Here is a 21,218-nt window from a genome sequence, read left to right as displayed (position 1 = left end):
TGATATATATTAAATGACTGGTTTGATGATTATTGCTGCATTAGTGTGTCTATTACAGCTCGTCAAGGTGGAGCTAATTTAATAATGTAACTTTACTGCTGCTGGATATCTTAACCTATAATTATATGTGTTCATTTATTGTTTTATTTATATTTTGTATTGGCTATTGATCTGAATCCGTAAAGTAACTTGAATTGTCAAATACATTTCGTGGTGTACAATATCGGCTTTCAAATTGTAGTGGAATAATCATTTATTGTACTTAGGGAAATGTACTTACTAGAGACTGATGTGTGTGTTGGTGCAGTTCTGGAGAAGCAGTGCCACGAACTGATGATGATGAAGTTTGGGAGGGAGGTGGACCTGGAGGCTCTGCAGACGCTGTCAGGGAACAGGAGGCTGGAGGAGCTCAAGCAGGAGAAACTCCTCCGAGAAGCTGCATACGCCAAGGAAATCAAACAGTGGGATGTACGCTGACCTGTGTGTGTGTGTGTGTGTGTTTGTGTGTTTGTGTAAGTACGTTTGAGCACCTTGTGAGATATCTGTATTTTTGTGTGTGTGATATTTAGGCCAAGGTAGAAGAGGCGCGTGACCGTTTGATGGAGGTGACCAGGTGTAACACTGAGCTAGTCCTCTGCATGACGACTCTTATGGACCAGAACCGAGAACTGGAGCGTAAAATCAACGCTAGCCAGAAGAAAATGGTAATTTCTGTGCACTCAATTATTTTTATATGTATTATCAAACAAAGCTTGGATCCCCAATGTCGTATAGGAGTATTAAACTTCCCTTTCCTTGAGCTTTATTTCAAGCTGATTCAGAGAGACACATTCTGTACACACAGAATTGTATTTCCCTTTCTAATCTGCAGAGGGCGACAGACATTATAGTCATGTGATCTATTAGATGTTATATTAAAGGGACCTATCATGCAAAATGCACTTTTTATGTCACATAAATATGTCAGAAAATAAAACCCTCTCTCTTTTCCTCCGAACCCAAATCTCTAAAAACGGGGGTACAACGGAGCTGATCCAGATTTGCGTCCGATATGACGTAATATTGGAAATGTGGACCCACAGCAAGAGAGAAAGCCTTTGAGCTCCAAACTGTTTCAGAAATAATCCTTGATAATCCATGATATGGCGTTTCATCACGGCAGTATCTGCCGGTAGAATCTCCCGCATGAGCAGGCATGAGCTCAGCCCCCTCTTTCTTTCTTTTTTAAAGCTTTATACCCAAAATCAGCACTTTTGAAACAGGAAGTGAAATAGAGGGATATGAGGCATGGGTGATCTGTTTGGTTTTTTGAGCAAAACACTTCATAGACATATGTATTCTGAGACCTATGCTATTGCCTGAAAATAGCATCATAGGTGACCTTTAAATTGAATTACTAGAGCAGTCAAAAAACAATCCACACACAGTGATCACACCCAGTCTTGTTTGTGGTAATTACATGTAATAGGTTATTCTGCATTTCCTAACATTCGGTCTATATGCTGTAAAATGTATTATCTCTTCGATTTACACACGGCATCTATTGCACGTCTGTCCGTCCTGGGAGAGGGATCCCTCCTCTGTTGCTCTCCCTGAGGTTTCTCCCATTTTTTCCCCTTAAACTGTGGGTTTTCTCTGGAAGTGTTTCCTTGTACGATGTGAGGGTCTAAGGACAGAGGGTCTAAGGACAGAGGGTGTCGTTTTTCTCATCCTGATATTCTGAACAATCTGTGCTGCTGTATTGCTGTGTCTCTACTGTAGGCTAATTTTATTATATGTACAGCACTTTGGCTCGACCAAAAATCATTTATAAATGTGCTATATAAATACAACTTGATTTGATTTGATTGTTTTACCTCAATTAAAAAAGGCGGTTGACTAAATGTAACGTCATCACACTAGGTAGGTTTATTGCCAAACATTCGCTTTTTACTTCTGTCGATTGTATTTACACTTCAAAAATCACAAAGTGGTGATAATATTTGGATATTATATTTGAAGATTATTTGCTGTGATGTACCGAAATCCAATAGGGTAATCCCATTGCTTTTTGTTAAGGGAGTTCTCTCGATGGTAACTTCTGGTTCGACATACAAAAATACAATCATCACTGCACCACTCATACCTTAGGAATGTGTTTGTGCCTATCCAGGGCAACAAGTCTAGGTGTGGACTGGTGAAGAATTGTACTGTCATAACTACACTGTAGCTATTTATAAATGACAATAAAAGCCTTAACGTCATCACACTGACACGTCCGCCTTTAGCTAGGCGTGGTGATGTGCTGCCATGTGATATCATTTATTTATGGCCAAATATTAGCTTTTTACTTCTGTCGATTACATTTACGCTTCAAAAAATCACAAAGTGGTGATAAAATGTGTTTGTGCGTGTCCAGGGCAACAAGTCCCAGGACTACAGGAGAGGTGTGGACCAGGCGGAGATCCAGAGGCTCCAGCAGCTGGTGAAGACACAATCACAGCAGGCTGAGGCGCTCCGGAGAGAGATCGGCCTCCTGTCCCATAAAGGAGGCCACGTCCTGCCCCCCGCCCAGGCCCGGCTGCCCCCGATCATCCCCTTGCCCAACCCCACAGGACGCACCAAAACCAGGACACAAGGACCGGGGCGTCCCCTCAGCCAGGTTAAAGCACCAGACTCCAGCAGACAGGGAGTCAATTAACACTCTGCTTAGTAACAGTAAAGCACTTTCTTATAAATGATTGTTCTGAAGATTAAAAAATACTTTGGTTTGCTGACCATTAAGTTTGTGTTTGAAAAAGCTGCTCAGTGCAAACCTTTTTATATTATTGACTTTTTTTTTTATATTATAAGACTTTTCCTATCACATCATCCTCAGCTAAGCTAACAAAAATGAAAAAGGAGTATGTCTGTATGTCCGTCCCTCAATTCCGTTCATCAGTGGACTTCACACATCGGGTCGGTCATACTGTTGTACAAAAGTATACAAACAATATAGGGTAAAAACAAGAAACGAGACGAACTAAGTAATCTAAGGTGCAAACATTTGACAAATTAGGGAAATTAGCACCAACTACCTTTCACCCAGGGAAACGGAAACCAATGGAAACACCTGGTGATACATCATATCGATTATTTTGGCCTTTAGGAGAAAACGGCCACATCTGATCAGTTGTGGCCAAAATGATTAAGTCAAAGACGTGATGAAGAGACCTTTTTCACAGCATCATTTTCACTTGTCAGTAGAAAAATCTATGTGTACCCAATAACGATTCTATTCTATAAGCCATCCTAGTTTGACAGTTTGCCAGCATGAAGAGTACAATGACGCTGTAACCAACAATAAAATAATTTACAACAGGCTTTAGGATTACTTCCAAGATTCCTCGATCCCATTGATTTTATGTGTCACTACCATAGACTGTATATAAATGGACGTAGGGTCCGTGACGTCACCCATAGAATTCTGCAGAGTTGCCGAGAAGCCCTTAGTAGGCGGAGTCGGCCACTAACGGCTCGGCAGTGACGTCAGAGATCAACTCCCGCCTTCTCCAGCCTGCTCCAAATAAGGGCAAAGAGGCGGAGCCGAGGCGGGACCTGCTGCCACCGAGCTGGAAGCTCCAGAGCTAGCTGAAGCTACCAAGCTAAGCTAACATGCTCCCCATCCATGATCTGCACACTGCCGTCGCATTTTACGTTTTTAAGGTAAGCGGACATGAAACTATTCAGCAAAACTATAAATAATAATCTAAGTTATTGAGTTTTTAGCATAATACTTCAGAATCTTAAAATCCCTTAATGTTTGTATGCAATTGTGCTAAATTCAACACTGGAATCAAGCAAATATAAATATGTTTGCATGACATTAGTTATTTATATTTTGATATCACTTAATTATACGTTTAATACATTTAAGTCAAGCTAAGGTACATGTGATGGTAGCTAGTTAGTGCTCTTACCTGTGAGGCCTCCTCCAAACAGCATAATAACCAGACTGTATCATTACAACTAAGTACCAGTTATAGATCCTTGACTTTAGACAAACAATTCAAAAGACAAAATGTATTTAAAGACCAATCTTTATTTGAATGTGCCTCTTAACCTGAGATATTAGTTATACAGTAATAGTATTGACAATCTAAAAAAACTGAGCAACTCAACAGTCAACTTTATGTTTCTTATTGTCTAAAGCATTTATTATTTTCATTTTTCCCCTCTCATATTCAGTGTGGACGGATTGAGACAGCATGGTGTCCAGAGAGCTGCAGAGACTTCAGGGAGAAACCTCCGTGTGATGGACGTCCTGTCTGTTGGTTTGGAGAGGACTGAGGGTCTTTCCTCTGCGAGGGGGACTGAGGGTCTTTCCTCTGTGAGGAGGACCAGGCCTGATGGAGGAGCCCATGCTGGGCAAAGCTGATACCAACTGCACAGGCCTAGTCTGTCACTTTATTTTACTAAATGTGTTTACTTATACATTTAATAGGTTTACACCTTCTGTCCATATGTGCTTTTTATTTAAAACATGTTTGATTAACTTTTGGTTCACATTTCAATAAATTGTATTTGTATTTGCACTCCTTTTGTCCATTATTCTTACTGAAAATGTTAGATTACACATTCACATCTGACTGAAGATTGGCCCCATTTATTTGTGACGTTGCAAAACAAGGTACAAGGCACAAGTGATGTGAAGCTCATAAAGTGAGGCAAATAGAAATAATCAGCTGATGGAGTGTAGATGTGGAAATAGGTGCATTCGATCAGCTGACTGTTTTTACAATAAAAGTAGTTTCTTAGTGAATGTCCTGTACTGATCTTAAAATCTCATAACATCAGCTTTTAATGTTCCTCTTGGATGTTCTTCTTGACCCTCAGAGAAGGAGACAATGTCCTGTCTTTCAGGCATGTCCTTTCCTCACAAAAATGACAGGAAACATAAAACATATTATTGCAGAACAAGTGTGTTATTTATGAAAGCGGTGTGTTTGTGTGTTTAGGGGCTGTCGATATAATTATTTTGTAATTGTAATGTTTTTTTTTTATTTCAACAGAGCTACAAATACAATCAGATTATGAATGAACAGTATGAAGCTCATCAACATTGAAATATATGTTATTATCAAAATAATATTCAGGGATTCAAACTTGTCACCTTTCGGCGAAATTCGCCGTTTTGAATCCAAAATAGGTCGTTTGTGTGATTCATGTAGATCTGCAATAAAAATATTTTTGGGGTATTGGGGGGGGGGTCTGGGACCCGGAGTAATCTGCGGCCGCAAGCTGCTATGTGCCATCATGACACGCATGGTGTATTCTTTTTTTATATATTATAATGAAGCGCGAGCTGTGTGCTCGAGTCTTCCTGCCTGTCGGCTCTGCTCATGGATGTATAATAAGCAGGGCTGCACATAACTGGTGCGCGCACCTCCGCCAAAAAAAGAGCACCGGGTCATTTGAAAAAAGGCGCATTTGCGTACCAAAATTGAGAGAGGGAGAGAGAAGAGAAAAGAGAGGAGAGAGAGAGAGAAATATATTTGCGAGTTGCATATGAACTCAGGGTCGGCCCGTAGCACTGGCGTTATAGATAGGGCACCAGATCTGTGGAGGCGCTGCGCTGGCAATTTCTTTGAGGGAAAAAAACATTTTTTACCGTTGTGGCTCATCCTAATTTTCGGCCTTGATGTAACAATATTCATAATTAAGTAAATGTAACACCCTTTTCACCCCGGTTACACATTTCATTTGCCCTGTAAGATGGGCGCTGTAAGTGATGAAAATGGGGGATGTTGGCTTATCTGGCGCCCGCAGTTCACAGCCAAAGTGCGAGTGAGCGAGGGAGAGAGAGCGGTACCGGCGCTGTTGTTATTAGAATCTGGTGCTAGCTGCTCTAACGGATATAAGAAGAAGATGTTTCTACAATAATGTGGAGGGAGAGTCCTCTCCAGTCAGACTGAGAGGCTGATACTACAGCTCAGTGAGGTAAAGGACTCTTGAGTGTTTAGATAGGCTAGTTCACTTTAGTCTAAGTTCAAACAGTTTGGTCACAATTTATGTAAACACATATTTCCAAGGCACTCCTTTATAATTATTGGGATAAACAGGTTTTAAATAATTCCAATGTATACTATAGGACAGTAACCAAAAAAAAAATGCATAAATAAATAAATGCTAAGGTAAAATAAGATATGAATGAACAACACAAATAAAATAAGTTACATTCATTTGTTATTGGCTATGGTAGGTAATTGGTTATGTTCACTTATTTGATTACATCCACTTGTCTAAGATGACAACAGAGACTTTCGACCCAAAACCAGCTGTTGACTTGTGGATGCAAGCAGCTAATCACAGACTCAACCAGAGAGAAAGAAGTAGGCCTACATCATCAGCTACCATGTCTGACAGAGAGGAAGACAGTGAGGACAACAGTCAGGAGGGTAGTGATGACAGCTTGTAGGATTACTGGACGTGATAATGTTGTCTTGTGTTCACCTCTGCATGTGTGTTCTGTGTTCACCTCTGCATGTGTGTTCTGTGTTCACCTCTGCACGTGTGTTCAGTGCCGTGTGTCTGGCAAATAAAGTCAAGACCCCCCTCAAAAGTTACGGTTTATTTCATTTTAAGGATGAGCACCAAGCAACATCTCCAGGTGCTCCTTTGAGAACCAGGGCAAAAAAGTTATGTGCACCCCTGATAATAATAATAATAATAATAATAATAATAATAATAATAATAATTCCCTGTCTCCACTTTCACCCAGACCTGTGTTTGTTTTCTGTGTGAAACTAAACTTTGTATTTTTATGTATTCTTAAACTGAAATAACATTACATTTGTGCTTATTTGATGCTAAACATAACCAAGTAGTTTTGTTGCATTATGTTAACATTTACAAGGTTAATCAAAACCTTTAACTGTATATTTTGGGATAAAATACATTAAACTCAAAACATAATTGAGAATGCAGTTTAGTTGTATGGGAACGTTATCGGAGACAGGGTTGAATGTTAGTTTAGCATGACATTAGATTTAAATAATCTTTTGGATATATTTATTTCTAAGTCTTACAGTAAGAGGGTCTCAATAACACAGTAACTTAGAGCACCATTGCCCATATTTATAGGAACCCAATTGACTAGGATTGGCTACCATCTGCCAGGACTTCACCTCTAAAGACAAATGACCTTCTATTAAAAGGTGATTGATTTTCTCCTCGTACTAAATATGATATTGATTTTCTTATATTTCTTATATTGTCCACTAATGATACTAATTATAATATTCACTGGACCTGAAAAAAGGCTTCCGAGCTATAATAGCTACTGTCAGAGAAAGTGTGTATGTGTGTATGTGTGTGTGTGTGGTGTGTGTGTGTGTGTGTGTGTGTGTGTGTGTGTGTGTGTGTGTGTGTGTGTGTGTGTGTGTGTGTGTGTGTGTGTGTGGCTGTATATGTGTGTGTGTAGTGTGTGTGTTTTATGCAAACATCTATAAAATCCATACTAGCATTATTTCACTTGGTTCTAATTAGGGATGCTCCGATCGCCAATTTCGGGGCCGATCGCTGGAATCAGTATCGACCGATACCGATCGAGTGGGCGGGGCCTAAATGGAAGATTTAAACATCACTTTAAATCTTCCATTTAAAGTGATGTTTAAAACTCAGTTAATGGGGCTCATTCTCTGGAGCTTCCACAAACAACAATCAACTTAATTATTACATTCAAATGATGTACATTATTCAAGTTTACATTCACTTTGGAGAATAACACGGGAGAAATTAGCGGAAGCGCTCTCTTTTCCTCTCTCCCTCTCTCTCTCCCCCTCTCTCTCTCTCCTGACAGCCTGTCAGTATCTCATGCAGCTCACTGATCCAGTAATGAGTGACCCGACAATGAAGAATACTATATTTATAATAACTAGTTTAGCTTGTTCCAGAGGTAGATAAAATAGCTAAGTGTGTTAGGTCTAACTCTTACGGTACGTCCACACAGCAGCTTTTCAAAAATCTTGGAGCTGGGCGTGTCTGAAAGCTTGGGGATTTTTTGCGAGCAACGCGACCAACAACCAATCACATGAATCTCCCGCCCCCGACATACAAAGCAAAAAGCCCCGGGGATTTCATGCGAGCAATATATATAGGCCTATATTCTTTCACACACAGTGACGTCACGAGCTACCCACAATGCAACACGCGCCATATAAATATATATAAATGCGCCATTTTCCTGGAGGTGCTAATATCCTGGAAGTGCAAATATAAACAGCTAGCTAACTAGCCAGGCAGAGCGTAGTAGGTTTTTTTTTCTGAATTAACGACCGAAGAAATCGCTGCATGTCTTCGGATTACATCTCTGGACTTGAGGGGTGTGCTTTAGGTCGTTACCAGCGTAAACTAGAGCTGTGTGGGTTGTTACAGACTGCCTGCAGATGTATGGTAAAACGACAGTGGCCTTCGTCGATGTTGGCTGCATCTACGTCTAATTTCTGGAAACACCAGGTGAATACCCCACTTGTCACAATAATATTATCATGCCATTGCATATATGTGGTATTTTAGAGTTGACTAGATATTGATTAAGGCAATAGACTATGATATTCAGTACAGGAAGCTTAGCAACACCGAGACGGTGTACGGCTGCTTGCACCTCGCGTAAAACGGCGCAGACCGGAAGTACGGTGTCGCGCTCGGCCCAATACCCGTATGTGTGTGTGAAAGAATATAAACTCCCCAAACAGGCGAAAACCTACCAGTTTCACCCACTGTCTCTGCCACCTCCCTCCATGCCTGGTTCCTCCGGTTTGTATCCCGTTAATAGTTCTGGTCATAAAGAACCGGGTGATTGTCTACCGTAATTTCTCGTTTGAAATATGAGGAAATGAACTGCGGTCTGGTTCTCCCTGTGTGTGTGTGTTTCGTCCCACTTACCGGTCCGGCGGGCGGAGCTGCAGGATTTCTGCTTCACACACGTTGCATACCGCTATTTTACTGTCTTTTTCGGACACCTTAAAATAATGCCAGAGCGGTGAAGCCATTTTGGCGAGCTTGTTTTGCCGCACACAGAGAAAAGTGTCATGTATTTTACGTCATGCGATCGGCTCTCGCGATCGGCATGTTTAGAGAGCACCGATCGATCGGTAGAGAGTGAGTATCGGCCGATCTCATTGCATTACAGCAGCCTGTATAGATCACCTGCAATATAAGGAGTTTCAACCAAAGGGGAAATAAAATACAGAAATGTTGTGAAAACAGAGGTGTACATTCTCTACCAGTACTTCTAGAAATCTACAGCGGACAAGTTCACTACATCTTTGTATTGTAACATCATGAATAAATTGCAATGAGGTAGCTTTGAATTTGTCTGAAACAATAATCACTAGCTAGGGCTGGAGCTCAAATAAAAACAATGTCTGTCTAAATATTTCCACAACCATATGATGGATTTCCTTGACATTTTGTACAGACATACGTGTTCCCCAGATAGTGATTGTGGAACATCCAGTCCTTGACATCTGCCAGAAAGTCATGTAACAGCACCAACTTATATTCTTCTGACTGAATCGCTCGTGTTTTTATTTCTCTGTCCACCTAAACTCTTTTTCCTTACCTATTTCCATTTAAGTCCACTTAGATATTTCTCTCTCGGTCAGTCAGTAATGCAATATTATGTATTTGTCCTAGTGTTTGAGGGGCTGTATTAAAGAAGGCCAAAATGACCCATTAGTGCTCCCTTTATTGGGGACAATTACTCTGAAAGCTGTACAAAATAAAATTGTAATGACCATTCATCATGTTGTTGTCCTTGAAAAACAAATACCTGATATAATATAATAATTGTATTATTGCACATATATGTACTATATCGCAATATAAAAACCTCTTTGGCGGGGGAAGTAGATACAAAATCCTTATTTTCCATATAACAGTCAACTGTTTAATATTTAAGTTTTGGTTACCTCAGAAAATGAATACTTGTACACCTTAAAAAAGTAGCCTCCTGAATGGTCCTTGATGCTATGGGGGACAGAACAGTGCAGAATATTTAATCAAATGTAGGGATTATTAATGCATGGTTTACTCTACATCAAACCATGTCTCTGCAGGTTAGACACAGCACCCTCTTCACTAGCACAAAATGTACAAGTTCCCACAAACTAAGAAATTCAGGGAGTACAGTAAATGGAGTAGCAACAGTATAATGCTCAAGCACATTTATTTCATGGTGAAGCAAGGCACTTTTAGACAGATTCATCCGACTCTGAAACCTCCACAGACTCGTCGTCCACATCATGTAAAAACGGCAGTGCGTCACGAGGCAAAGCGTACTCAGCCATGTTGGGGAGTCCGGACACCACACAGCAGCTCAGGGCGCTGCGGAATACCTCCATGTCACAGGCTTTGCACCACTCATCCGTTATTGAGTTGTAGTATTCAACGTCATAGGAGGTGTTGAAGCCGTTGAAGCCACCAACAACAAAGATACGACCTTCGAGCACTTCGATGCCAAAGTTGCTTCGGGGAGACAACATGGAGGACAGTTCGTGCCAGGTGTTTTCTCCGGGAGTCGTAAGCCTCAGCACTGCGCAGACGGGTGGTGCCGTCAAAGCCACCAACCTTTGGGGGGAAAAGCAGAGAAATCATGGTTAGATTTGTTTAAATGGAGATCGGAGCCAACACACTTGAGAGAGTAAAAAACACCGGCCCTCAAAGGTTTTTCTGAGTCTAAAAAAAAGAATGCTGACCAAAACTTATATTATTATTTGAGCATCATCAGTGTTCAATGTACTTACTGCAAAGATATGGTCTGCATGTGCAATGATCCCAACGCCAGTGCGGCGGCAGTTCATGAGTGCGATCGCTGTCCACTGGTTGGTCTCTGGGCAGTAAGATTCAGCTGTTTGCAGGCACTCGTTTCCATTGAAACCTCCACAAATGTAAACCTGGTGAGAACAGGAGATGTTTCAGTAAAATGTGGACTTTTCTTGGCTGCAACTGTTATTCATTTGTTTGTGTGTATGTTGAATGAAACGCTTTTTTTGGGCAAAGAAAAAAAGATTTTGTAAATGAATTGGAACCTTGTTAAAAGGTTTAACAACAATATTGTAGGTGTTAGCTCAAAAAAATCTAATTTCATTCAGCGTTTAACAGTGAATATAAGCATGCCAATATGTATTTAAGTTGTTATTTTAGAGCGATGGACAAGCTTTACACAGTATGCTTTCAAACTTTAAATAAATCCATCAATGTGAGAAATGACAACTAGGTCCATAAACATAATAACTTGTTTATGCATAAATGTTCAACCTGTTGATCTTCCTGCTTACAACAACCTCACACAATTAACGTCAGTATTTAATACTTCTTCCAGTTGCTTAAGACCTCTACTCTGCCACCATCCTCTAGCCAATTATTTCGCTTACCTCAATATAACTGCAAAAGGTCAAGCAGTAGGCTACTTGTGGACCTTTGCTAATATCTTAGAGTTTGGTTTTCTTTACAATAATCATTACACTCTTGTTTCAAACAGGCAATATGACTTTCTGTTACTCTGTTAAGGTAATCCCAGCTGCTCTTTGACTTCACCAACCTTGTCATGGAGTGTTGTGCAGCTCGCGTCGCTCCTTTGCTCGCTCATGGGTGCAATCAGACTCCACTGGTTGGTCTCGGGCATGTAACGCTCCGCTGTGCTGAGTCGTGTATGTCCGTCATAACCTCCCATGGCATAGATGCATCCGTTCAGCACGGTGACGCTCACATAGCAGCGGCGGTAGTACATCGATGTCACCTCATGCCAGGTGTGTGTGTTCGGGTCATACCTGCGAACACTGTTGAAATACTCCACCCTGTCAAAGCCACCAACACAGTAGATATCCCCGTTGAGGAAGGCAGTGCCGTGAGAGGCTCGGGGACGCTCGTGACCGTTTGACACGTTCACCCATCTGTCTGTGCGGATGTCGTACGCCTCGATGCCGTTAGTTGGTTCCCCACCACTCCAGCCTCCGATGGCCAGCAGGACAGCGTTAGGCAGGCGATGACGGACGAGATGGTTGCAGAGGACATAACTATAGTTTGGTCTGATGCAAGTGATGATATCAAGGGCTTTTCTAACCATGAGCATGCACTCAATGTTGTTTTTCACCAGCTCATTAGACCTCACATTGCTCTTTAAATAGTCCTCACTCATCAAGGTCAGCCGGACCTGCTCAGGGAAAACAGGACAGAATATTTTATTTGAACTTAATAGACCTGGCCTCTGTTTCCCTGTTGCTGAAGATGTTAATTTAAACAACATGTAGTGAAAGAAATGTATCATACCTTGGAAAGGAGTGTAGCGAAGTGCCCTTTACGCTCTTCCGGTGAATAGGCAATCCAGAGAATGATCGCCTCAAACACAGTGCTCTCTTCTTTCACGTTGAGTTCGTCTCTACCAATGATCTCAATGATATTTTCCACAGAAAGCTGCTGGAACTCTTGGGAGAAAACAACCTCCTCAAAGTGAGCAAGGACATAGCTGAAGGCCTTGTGTTGCAGTCGGGAGCAGTTGATGGTTTTGGTAAACCGATGGATGCCAATGCAGTTCTTTACGGAGAGCTGCTCCTCCATGAAGTCGCAACAATTTTGCACGATGCCTGGGACATCGAGCTGATCCGCTGCAAGCAGGAGCTCCTCCACATTGTCCCCAGTCACATGAACACTGCCAGTGTATGCAAACTCAATGATAAGCGCCATCATGTCCGCAGACAGGCCACCTATATTGAAGACCTGCTGACCTGGAGCTGACCAGCGTCTGAAGAAAGCTCTGAAGGATGGAGGGGGGGATTCAAAATAGGATTCAAAATAAACAGTTTTTGTTAATAGAAATCGTTAAAACGTATTTTTTGGATTGGTTACTCAGAATCGGTATTGGTCAATCAGATATCTCTCCTATGTCGAATTTGTCTAATCAGAAATGCTCCATGAATCCAAGAGTTACTAATTGCATGTGATTACTGTGCCCCTTACACGTGGATCATAAACTGTTGTCAATTTGCTTTCATTTTTTTACTTACAGGAAGTACTTGCTGCATTTACACAGGATGACTTTGTGAATTTGAAATTCGACATCCTTGACTCTGATGACTGCATCGCAAAACTCTCCCTCTTGGCGGAGATCATTAAACACTGAGCTTGACATAGCCCCGCTTCTGTCAGTCACTTTGAATTTGTTATTTAAAAGAGGTTCTTCTCAGTCTGTTGGTTGTTGACTTGTTGGTCTCTTGAGATTGAATGAGTGAGTTCAGTCAGGAACGGGAATGAGAACACTCCCTCTGTGTTGGGGTTCTCAATCTCTAGAACCAGGATTCCATTCCAGAACTCAATACTTCCATTCCATCATTTGAACTCATGAAAAGCAATGAATTTAAGCGGTAGACCATTAGATGTACATAAAAGCATGAACATAAGCATTATTTGTTGTTATAAGCTTGTTTTTGTGTGTTTTACAGTTTTCAACAAAGTGCTGAATAAAATTGTGTGGATACGTTTCACATTCATCCTAAACAATACTGATTTTGCAAGAGAAATATAAATGAACATAACAATAATCACCATATTTATTTTGAATTAACCAAATAACCATGGCAATGCTCATTCTGTACAGATTATAGAGGTCAAAATGTGTGAAATGGCCTTTTATAATGGGTGGTGTAAATCACCACCCAGTTTGTCTTACATAGGTCCACCAGTTAAATAAGCAACCCAGCGATTTGACTACTTACTACAACAGATCTGACTCATACTCTACATTGAAATCCATGATAATGTTTTGCTAAAACTAATATGTTTATATCGAGATTTTAGCTTGCAGTGCTAGGAAGGAAGGAAGGCTTTATGCACAGATTGACAAACGCACATGGATCTAATCTAAAATCTGCTCTCATTCCCTGGTACTAAAGCGCTGCTTCCTCAAGGGCAAATACAGCAGGTAGCCTGAGATTTAATTAGCTAGTTAGCCTCTGGTTGAGTGAGCAGCTTCTGATTAAACAGTATCAGAGGAGGTGATCATAAAGACAAAGAGGCAATGGATACGAATGACTGTAATCAAACACATCTTAGCAAACTACTTCTTTATGCTTGTTTTCAAATCAGTGGCCGGCTAATCTGTCTTGAAGGCAAAACAACTCAGGTGGACTATGCTGGACATTGGAACGGTCCTGCTGCGCCACTTGATGAAGTAGCATCCTTGAAATATTGGCTTGGAAGCCAATATCCTCGCGATTGAGAAACGGCCAGTGTATTCGCCTGTAATATTGAGTTACATCCGCAGGGAGATTTGGTTCAGTTGGATCAAATAATGTAACGCAGTAACGCACCCATTTAAATCACAGTAACTATAACGGCGTTACTGAATGGGAATAGGTAACTAGTAACGTTATTAGTTACAGCAAAAGGTAGTTGCGTTACAGTAACGCGTTAGTTTGTAACACGTTAGTCCCAACACTGATGAAGAGTACAATGAACCTGTAACCAACAATAAAATAATTTACAACAGGCTTTAGGATTACTTCCAAGATTCCTCGATCCCATTGATTTTATGTGTCTGTATATGAAGGGTGGCCCTACCTACAGTAAGTGGATGTGGGTGTGGCTCTAGCTTCCTGTTTAGTAAGAGTCTATGGAAATTCCACCTGGTGATTTCTGCTGAAACAAAAGCCTGGAGTACTTTTCCATTCAGTCAAGGCTTTCTCTCAAAACGAAACTTAAAAGCATAATTAATAAGAACATCTATCATAAGCCTTTTTCATTTATCAGCCTGCACAACAGTTTAACTTTATAATGTAAAGTATGAAGAAGACATATACAATGCATTTAAAATGTCAGGTTAGAAAATATTGCATTTGATTTAAATACTTTGGGGCTTTCACCCTCATTCTGACAATCTCAACATGTGTCTCCTGTTGATACGTATAGTGAAGATTTTATAATAAAAACTATATAATACATTTCATCAGATTTAGTAAATGTGTATTACAATGGGAGAGACTTATATCAGGAAATCGACAAAGCAGCATTGGTTCAACTTAGTTCTTCAAACGATTTATAAACTCGCCTGCATTTTCTGCGTAGGCTCAGGGTTCATGGAGTGGATAAATGTATCATGTTAATGTTCTACAGGGCAGCAATTAAGTCTATTATTCGTTATGGCATCACAACATGGTTTGGTAACTGGTCAGTTAAATCTAAATCACAACTCCAGAGCTTGATAAAAAGGGCTGGAAAAATAATTGGCATGCTTCCACCATCCTCTCTTCAGGAGATATTTGAGGAGATGGTGAGAAAGCAAGGCCGTAAAATCACATGCGACCCCAAACACATCCTGTATAGGGAGTTTGAGTTGCTGCTTAAGGTATAGATTACCAAACTATAGATTGAACAGGTACAAGTTTTACTTTGTTCCGCTGTCAATCAAGCTGCTGAACAGTCAGAAACAATTGTGATTATGCTGTTAGGAGTTGTTGGGAGGTGCAATGTTTACAGTGTAGTTTGTGCAATCGAGAAGGTTAAATAGGGGAAGTGCATTATGTGTAAATAGGTATGGACACAATAGGGATATGTGCAATATTGATTTGTGTATGAAGACAGTAGGGAAGGTGCAATATTTGATTTATATATAAATACAATAGGGAAAAGTGCAATATTTGATTATGTATGAATGCAATAGGGAAAAGTGCAATTTGTGCAATAGGGATATGTGCAATAGGGAAAGTGCTGTATGTTTCTTGTTTGTTTCTTTGCCGTGTGATATGTGATCTCTGTTCTGTATCTATGACTGATTGACCTGAATGTTTTATGTGTATTATCTCGATGGCCAAGACACATTTCTCCTAAGGGAGACAATAAAGCTCTATCTTATCTTATCTTATAACTCAATGTGAACAACACTGTCGTTAACCAGACTTAACATCACCATGATCACAACATTGATGTTAAGCAGACTATTTCAACAGAAATGTTCTTCTTCTCTAATTAAATTCACTCACTGATCTATCGACTTCTTGTCTAATACTAATACTATATATGAATAATCAAAGTTGGCAAATGTTCATAGAAATGAGCATGGGTGTAGGAAGCATCCTGAATGTGGGGGGGACATTTTTAACTGGGGGGTGTAGGGATCCCCCACCACGAAAAAAAAATAGATTTCCTGTATTCTGGTGCATTTTAACAGGTGGTTTGATACTTTTATGTGGCTATACTAGCATGAGGAAAATGATGGGTACATTTTGTAATTTCATCCAGTAATAAAGAAAGGAAACATATTTGATTATTAATTCAGAGCGGTCTTTGAATGAATAAAAAGCAGTTTAAATGCCCATTTTTTGTACATTTATATACAACAATACATATTTATGAGTGCATTGAGAGATATTGTTGTGGAGAGTCATTTATATATAAATCGTAAAATACATTTGTGAATCCTTCTGTGAGCATTTATTAATATTGAGACTGATCTGACTCCATAAAGATGTTAAGTTCACCTGGAATGGGATGTAAATTGCCTATAAGCACTCAGTAAAACATAAACACACACAAAAAGCTTCTGAATTATAAGAAGTATAATTAAAACATAATGCACATTACCATTTTGAGAGAGAGTACCCAAGTTAAAGAACTTGGGTACCTCCGCTACCGGCATCGCTTCATACAACAGATCTGAGCTGTCCAACTATGACAACACTCCTTGAACATGCGCGCGCTACGGGAGAATCTGCCTTGGTACAAAGTATCAGTGAAAACATGGTACGGAGTTTCATTGAGTTGGGCATTCTCTCAATAAGCAAGTGGAATGGATTTGATAGTGAAGCACTGACACAGCGCTCTACAAAGTGCGGCGAGTGGATAGACCGATTCACGGACTTTCCACATGGTAAAAGTGGAGGGGGTCTAAACTAATCATTTCAAAAAGTGGGGGGGACGTGTCCCACCCTCATATAATGGCTGTGACGCCCATGGAAATGAGTAGGAACAAACTATCAAACATTGGCCTTTATAGAGTGTAGTAGGAAGATAAACACCTCTCTCTCTCTCTCTCTGGAATAAAGCACTATGGAAACCACTCCCACTTGGTATATTGTTAGTCTCATGCTCGATATTCAGAGGCAGTGAGAGGTGAAATGGCGGTGCAAGGACATCAGCTCGGTCGAGGCTGTGCTGTTTTATCTACAAGGATCTGATGAAGGATCCGGTGACTATTGCCTGTGGACACAGCTACTATTTGAGCTGTACTATTAGACGTTAGGATAGAGAGGAGCAGAAGAAAATATACAGCTGTCCTCATTGCATTAAGACCTTCAAACCAAGGCCTGCCCTGGTAAAAAAAAACTTCATTTTGGCAGATTTAGTGGATGAACTGAAACAGAAGAAGATGACACAACCCCAAGTTGGTCCATCTGATCCCCGTGAGGCTGGACCTGGAGATGTGGGATGTGATGTCTGCACTGGGAGAAAGAGGAAAGCTCAAATGTCATGTCTGCAGTGTCTGGTCTCTTTCTGCGAGCAGCACCTCCAGCCTCACTATGAAGTTCCATACAAGAAACACAAGCTAATTGAAGCTTTGAAACTTCAGGAGAACATCTGCTCTCAACATCATAAGGTAATGGATATCTTCTGCCGCACTGATAAGAAGGTTATCTGTATTCTCTGCCTCAATGATGAACATAAAGAACACAACATAGTTTCAGCTGCAGCAGAAATGAGCAAGAAGAAGAAAAAGCTCGGGGTGAGTCGGCAAAACATCCAGCAGAGAATCCAGAACAAAGAAAAACATGTGAAGCAGTTTCAGCAAGAGGTGGATGCCATCAATCTCTCTGCTTATGAAGCAGTGTGGGACAGCGAGTTGACTTGTACTGAGTTAGTCAATCTCATTGAGCAAAGAAGCTCTGAAGTGACGCAGCAGATTATGTCCCGGCAGGAATATGAAGTGAGTCGGGTCAAAGAGATTCAGGAGACGCTGCAGAAGGATATCAGTGATCTGAAGAGGAAATACACTAAGCTGGAGAAACTCTCACAAACAGATGATCAGATCAAGTTTCTACAGGCCTACCCCTCACTGTCAAATCTCAGGGACCCTGAAAAACCATTCAGAGTCAACAAGGATCCTGTACGATACTTTGAGGATGTGACAGCAGCTGTGTCAGAGGCCAGAGGTAAAGTACTGGAGAGATTTAATAAGGAATGGATGAAGATCTCAGAGACAGTGACTGAAGTGGATGTTAAATTGTTGCCAGACCCAAAGACCAAAGCTGACTTTTCACAATATGCAGCCCCCAAATATCTTCTCAAACTGGATCCAAACACAGCGAGCATGCAGATACAATTATCTGAAGATAACAGGAAGGCAACCTCAGTGACAGAGCCACAGTCATATGATGACCACAAAGAGAGATTCATGGCTAGGTCTCAGGTTCTGTGTGGAGAAGGTCTGACTAATCATTATTACTGGGAAGTGGAGTGGAGTGGTATGGGAGGTTCAGTAGCAGTCGCATACAAAGATGTTCCCAGAAGAGATGGGGAAAGTGTATTCGGGGACAATGACACGTCTTGGACACTAGAGTTTAGTAAAACGATTTGTAATTTCAAACACAACCATATAAAAAAAAAAATTCCTATCCTTCAATCCTCAAGGATTGGTGTTTTCTTGGATCAAAAGGCAGGAGTTCTGTCCTTCCACAGCGTCTCTGAAACCATCACCCTCCTCCACAGAGTGCAGACCACATTCACTCAGCCGCTCTATGCTGGACTCGGTGTTTATTATAATGAAGCTTCTGCTACATTTTGTGACATCAAGGTCGAACAACTGTCAAGTGAGGTCAGTGAAAACTAAATGGACATTATTTTTGTGAGATCTGCTGAGATGTGTGATCTCACATAGAGTTGTTCATATCATTGTGTCTCCCAGAAAACAATGAGCAGAATATCTTTTGTAACCTTTTGTTAGCCTGGTCCTGGTCCTCCACCTTCAGCCCAGCAGCAGCCTGGTCCTCGTCCTTCAGCCCAGCAGCAGCCTGGACCTGGTCCTCATCCAGCAGCCCAGCAGCAGCCTGGACCTGGTCCTCATCCAGCAGCCCAGCAGCAGCCTGATTGTCGTCCTGCCAGCAAGGATCTCCCTCTCCCTGATGATCAACAGCCTTCAACTCCTGAAGATGACTCTCCATCCCTGTCAGGTGAGGTTATATTAATCATTGACATTGATGAGGAGAGTGAGTACAGTTCTGAGAGTGAGAGCGGAAGCCCAAGCTCTGATTCCAGCCCTGTCAGCCTTACAGCTGGTCAGCGAGTCAGCACCCCCCTCCACTCGCTCTCTGAGAGTAACTCTGGGTCATTTTCAACTCCGGAATATCCAGACCCCCCGAGTGAAGCTCAGGGGGAAGCCCCATTTGAGGTCTCAACAAAAAAGAGACATGCAAGCAGAAACTTGAACCAAAATGAAAAACGGGCAAATGTAAATACATCACCATAGTTCATTTTCAAAACCAATATGAGCTTCTTAAATGTAGCTACCTGGAATGCACGTGGTATTCAGTCCAAAGACTTTCGAGATAGGAAAATTAAATATTTACTAGACACTAATTATGACATTCTGTTTACGCTGGAACTTAGGCTGAGTACCACCAGTGATGTTGACAATGTGTGTAAACTGTGGTGTAAAGGTACATGTATGATATCGATTGGAGAGAATAGAGCTGATGGAGTCTGCATTTTCTTCAAAGAAAAATATATAACTATTATTAGAAGAAGGGACATAATCCCAGGAAGGCTGCTCATGGTGGATTGTTTTTATTTGCCCCTGAGGCACAAAATAAGCTCAAATTATTCAGAAGACTAAGAGAACTTTTAATAGTAGGTTATAAAATTATATTAGGTGGGGATTTTAACACAGTAACAGAAGAAATACATAAGTGTAGTACAGCTGTTTTTAAACTGAGGCCGGAAGTAAAGCTGTTAAAAGAAATCTGCGACGATGCAAACCTAATCGATGTCTGTCGATCACTGTCACAAACGAGCTGAGTACCAAAATGCAACACACGGGAAACCAGGGATCAATCAATCAATGTTTATTTATATAGCCCAATATCACAAATGTTACATTTGTCTCAGTGGACTTCACAGTTTGTACAGAATATCAGTATGACCATACGACACCCTCTGTCCTTAGACCCTCACATCGTACAAGGAAAAACTTCCGGAGAAAACCCACAGTTTAAAGGGAAAAATGGGAGAAACCTCAGGGAGAGCAACAGAGGAGGGATTCCTCTCCCAGGACGGACAGACGTGCAATAGATGCCGTGTGCAAATCGAAGAGATAATACATTTTACAGCGTAGGTAGACCAAATGTTTGGAAATGCATGTGTCTGTAATAAGAAGATGAATCCACGAGAATGTCAGCAATCTTGTGGGAGCCATCAGGGAAGTAGTATGGTGAGAGTCAGGCAGGACCGCAGAGACAGGTTCAGCCACGACTCGAAGTCCAGGACTCAGATCCAGAACTCAGGATAGAGGATCCAGGACACACGGCCACAGCAACAGGATTAGCCTCGACTCAGGATCCCGGCGTATATATGGACACAAAAAAGAGATTTGGGGGAAGCTGGGTTAATCGGAACATGAGAGTACACAGGTACGAACAGACAGAAAGAAGGAGTAAGGTGCCCCCCCAACAGTCCAAGCCTATAGCAGCTAAACTAACGTGTCTACATACATGCACTCCCTTAGGATAGGTTGAGGGAAAAGGGTAGCAAGTAAGAAGTAGGAAACAGAGGTGGAGAGGCACATGCAGGGAGAAAGGTCCCCACTGGAACCTGAATTGGTTAGAGGTAAGGAGTAGGTCTGTGGCTACGTTCCACACTCCCCGGCCGGGCTAGGCCTTCTCTGCAACCTGTTACCCTGTAATAGAACCTCGAGAGGTCAGAGAGGGGAAAGGTTTTGGATAAAGTTTTAAATATAAGATCTAAGTTTTTAGGATGTAAGTGAAAGAGTAAGAACTAAAATGTATAGGTGAAGAGGCACAACGTATCTACGTCAATGCACTCTTATTAGATTATTTGATTTTATCACTATAAGCTTTATCAAAAAGGAAGGTCTTAAGCGTGCTCTTAAAAACGGATAGGATGTCTGCCGCCCGAACACAAACTGGAAGCTGATTCCACAAATGCGGAGCTTGATAGGAAAAGGCCCTGGCTCCCATTGTACTTTTAGAGACTCT

At 41.2% G+C, this 21,218-nt stretch overlaps 2 protein-coding genes and 1 pseudogene across 2 annotated transcripts in view; 2 read left to right on the top strand and 1 right to left on the bottom strand.

Moving 5' to 3' along the window:
* Positions 1 to 3,487, top strand: part of LOC117542919 (cilia- and flagella-associated protein 44) — a 31,155-nt gene extending 27,668 nt beyond the window's left edge. Inside the window, 3 exon segments of the mRNA XM_034210799.1 lie at positions 308 to 468; positions 570 to 704; positions 2,399 to 3,487. Of these exon segments, the coding sequence (XP_034066690.1) occupies positions 308 to 468; positions 570 to 704; positions 2,399 to 2,680 (578 nt within the window). The 3' untranslated portion in view covers positions 2,681 to 3,487.
* A 6,453-nt stretch (positions 3,488 to 9,940) lies between these two features.
* LOC117542918 lies at positions 9,941 to 16,676 on the bottom strand (annotated as a pseudogene).
* On the top strand, positions 15,245 to 20,169 carry LOC117542937 (tripartite motif-containing protein 16-like). Its single transcript, XM_034210833.1, has 3 exons — positions 15,245 to 15,361; positions 17,255 to 18,823; positions 18,953 to 20,169. The coding sequence occupies exons 1-3, from the start codon at positions 15,245 to 15,247 to the stop codon at positions 19,472 to 19,474; spliced, it is 2,208 nt and encodes a 735-aa protein (XP_034066724.1). The 3' UTR covers positions 19,475 to 20,169.
* Positions 20,170 to 21,218: the final 1,049 nt, after the last annotated feature.

The sequence above is a fragment of the Gymnodraco acuticeps genome, unplaced genomic scaffold (genome assembly GCF_902827175.1).
Source record: "Gymnodraco acuticeps unplaced genomic scaffold, fGymAcu1.1, whole genome shotgun sequence".
NCBI lineage: Eukaryota > Metazoa > Chordata > Actinopteri > Perciformes > Bathydraconidae > Gymnodraco > Gymnodraco acuticeps.
This window is presented reverse-complemented; position numbering and strand designations above follow the sequence as displayed.

Bases quoted from the DNA above. Each gene is read 5' to 3' on its own strand.
- LOC117542937 (XM_034210833.1), top strand. From the start codon at position 15,245: ATGCTTCCACCATCCTCTCTTCAGGAGATATTTGAGGAGATGGTGAGA. The intron at 15,362-17,254 runs GTATAGATTACC...ATTAGACGTTAG, and splicing joins AGTTTGAGTTGCTGCTTAAG to GATAGAGAGGAGCAGAAGAA. The intron at 18,824-18,952 runs GTCAGTGAAAAC...ACCTTTTGTTAG, and splicing joins TCGAACAACTGTCAAGTGAG to CCTGGTCCTGGTCCTCCACC.